The sequence below is a fragment of the Grampus griseus genome (assembly GCF_964374135.1).
Source record: "Grampus griseus genome assembly, chromosome: 16".
NCBI lineage: Eukaryota > Metazoa > Chordata > Mammalia > Artiodactyla > Delphinidae > Grampus > Grampus griseus.
In genome coordinates this window covers 24,048,115-24,049,655 of record NC_139010.1, presented here as the reverse complement: position 1 = coordinate 24,049,655, position 1,541 = coordinate 24,048,115, and the positions used below count along the sequence as shown (strand labels likewise).

The 1,541-nt window shown below is 64.5% G+C and overlaps 1 protein-coding gene across 1 annotated transcript; it reads left to right on the top strand.

Moving 5' to 3' along the window:
* Positions 1-442: 442 nt before the first annotated feature.
* On the top strand, positions 443-1,090 carry NEUROG3 (neurogenin 3; the record flags this gene model as incomplete). The annotated part of the gene is made up of 1 exon (XM_082673691.1): positions 443-1,090. The coding sequence occupies one exon, from the start codon at positions 443-445 to the stop codon at positions 1,088-1,090; it is 648 nt and encodes a 215-aa protein (XP_082529817.1).
* Positions 1,091-1,541: the final 451 nt, after the last annotated feature.

Sequence of the window (1,541 nt, the reverse complement as noted above, 5' to 3'; positions counted from 1 at the left end):
AGCGGGGCAGGCACGCTCCTAGCCCGGGCGCAGCAGATAAAGCGTGCCAAGGGGGCACACGACTGGAGGCTCAGAAAATCTGCAGGGTCTCGCAGCCGCGCCAAAAGAGAGCAACAGAGGCCCGGGGCCCCCTTTACACTTTTCTTCTCTGGGGCCGAAGAAACTTTCCAGCGGCAGCGCCTGCTTCTCAGCTGAACTTGCAGACGAAAAAGCCAGCGCAGCTCACCGCTGCTCTCACTGCCTACGGCTCTCTACCCCTTTGCGCCCTACAGCAAGGTAACGCCTGGAGCCACAGAGCGATGAGCAGAGGGGAAAGGGGGTCCTCTGGTCCGGCGGGGGTGGGGGGTGGCTTTCTCTCGATTTTTCCCACCTGGCCCCAGGATTGGGAACTGCGCTCGGGTGACTGACCCACTCTTACCCTTACCTCTTACCCCGCCGCAGGATGACGCCTCATCCCTCGTGTGCGCCAGGTGTCCTAGTGACCCACGAGACGGAGCAGCCCTTCCCGGGTGTCTCGGACGACGAAGTGACCTGCGTCGCATCCGCTCCGCCCAGCCCCGCTCGCTTGCAGTGGAACTGCGCCGAGACGGAAGGGGGCGGTTGCCGAGGGTCCTCAAGGAAGCTCCGTGCGCGACGCGGAGGGCGCAGCCGCCCCAAGAGTGAATTGGCTCTGAGCAAGCAGCGACGGAGCCGGCGCAAGAAGGCCAACGACCGCGAGCGCAATCGGATGCACAACCTCAACTCCGCCCTGGACGCGCTGCGCGGCGTCTTGCCCACCTTCCCGGACGATGCGAAGCTCACCAAAATCGAGACGCTGCGCTTCGCTCACAATTACATCTGGGCGCTGACGCAGACGCTGCGCATAGCGGACCACAGCCTCTACGGGCTGGAGTCGCTTGCGCCTCCCTGCGAGGAGCTGGCCAGCCCGGACGGCTGCTCCCCGGGAGACTGGGGTTCCCTCTATTCCCCGGTCTCCCAGGAGGGCAGCCTGAGTCCCGCCGCCTCGCTGGAGGAGCGCCCCGGGCTACAGGCGCCTGCTTCCCCTGCCTGCCTGCACCCTGGCGCCCTGGCTTTTTCAGACTTTCTATGAAGGGGCTTATCCGCTGCTGGGCAGTGGGTGATGGTAGAAAGGGAAGGGGCGGAAGCCATCGGAGACGCCCGGTGGAGGCCCTCAGGCGTACTTGCTCCTGCTGCCTCTGGCTCGCTGACCCCTGGCGGGCCCAGGCGCCCAAGAGGGTGGCAGGCCGGGTTCAATCCCTTGGTCCTCTGCGCCGAGCCAACTGCAACCCTCTGCCGCTGCCCGCGCGAGTGGGCACTGCAGGCTCCGCGCGTTTTAGGCCCTCTCCCTGTGGCCACCCCAAAATCTCGTGCAGAAAAGACGAGGATGATAGCACTACACAGCAGGTGACACCCACTGTCTCCGCCACCCTACCCCCACTGAAGTCTGTCTGCCCGTCTCTCTCTTACCACTCCTCCCCCAATGCGGCTTAATCCAATATTTGGTTTCTCAGCACTTGCTCCTGTTGCCCAGCGTGTCTTCT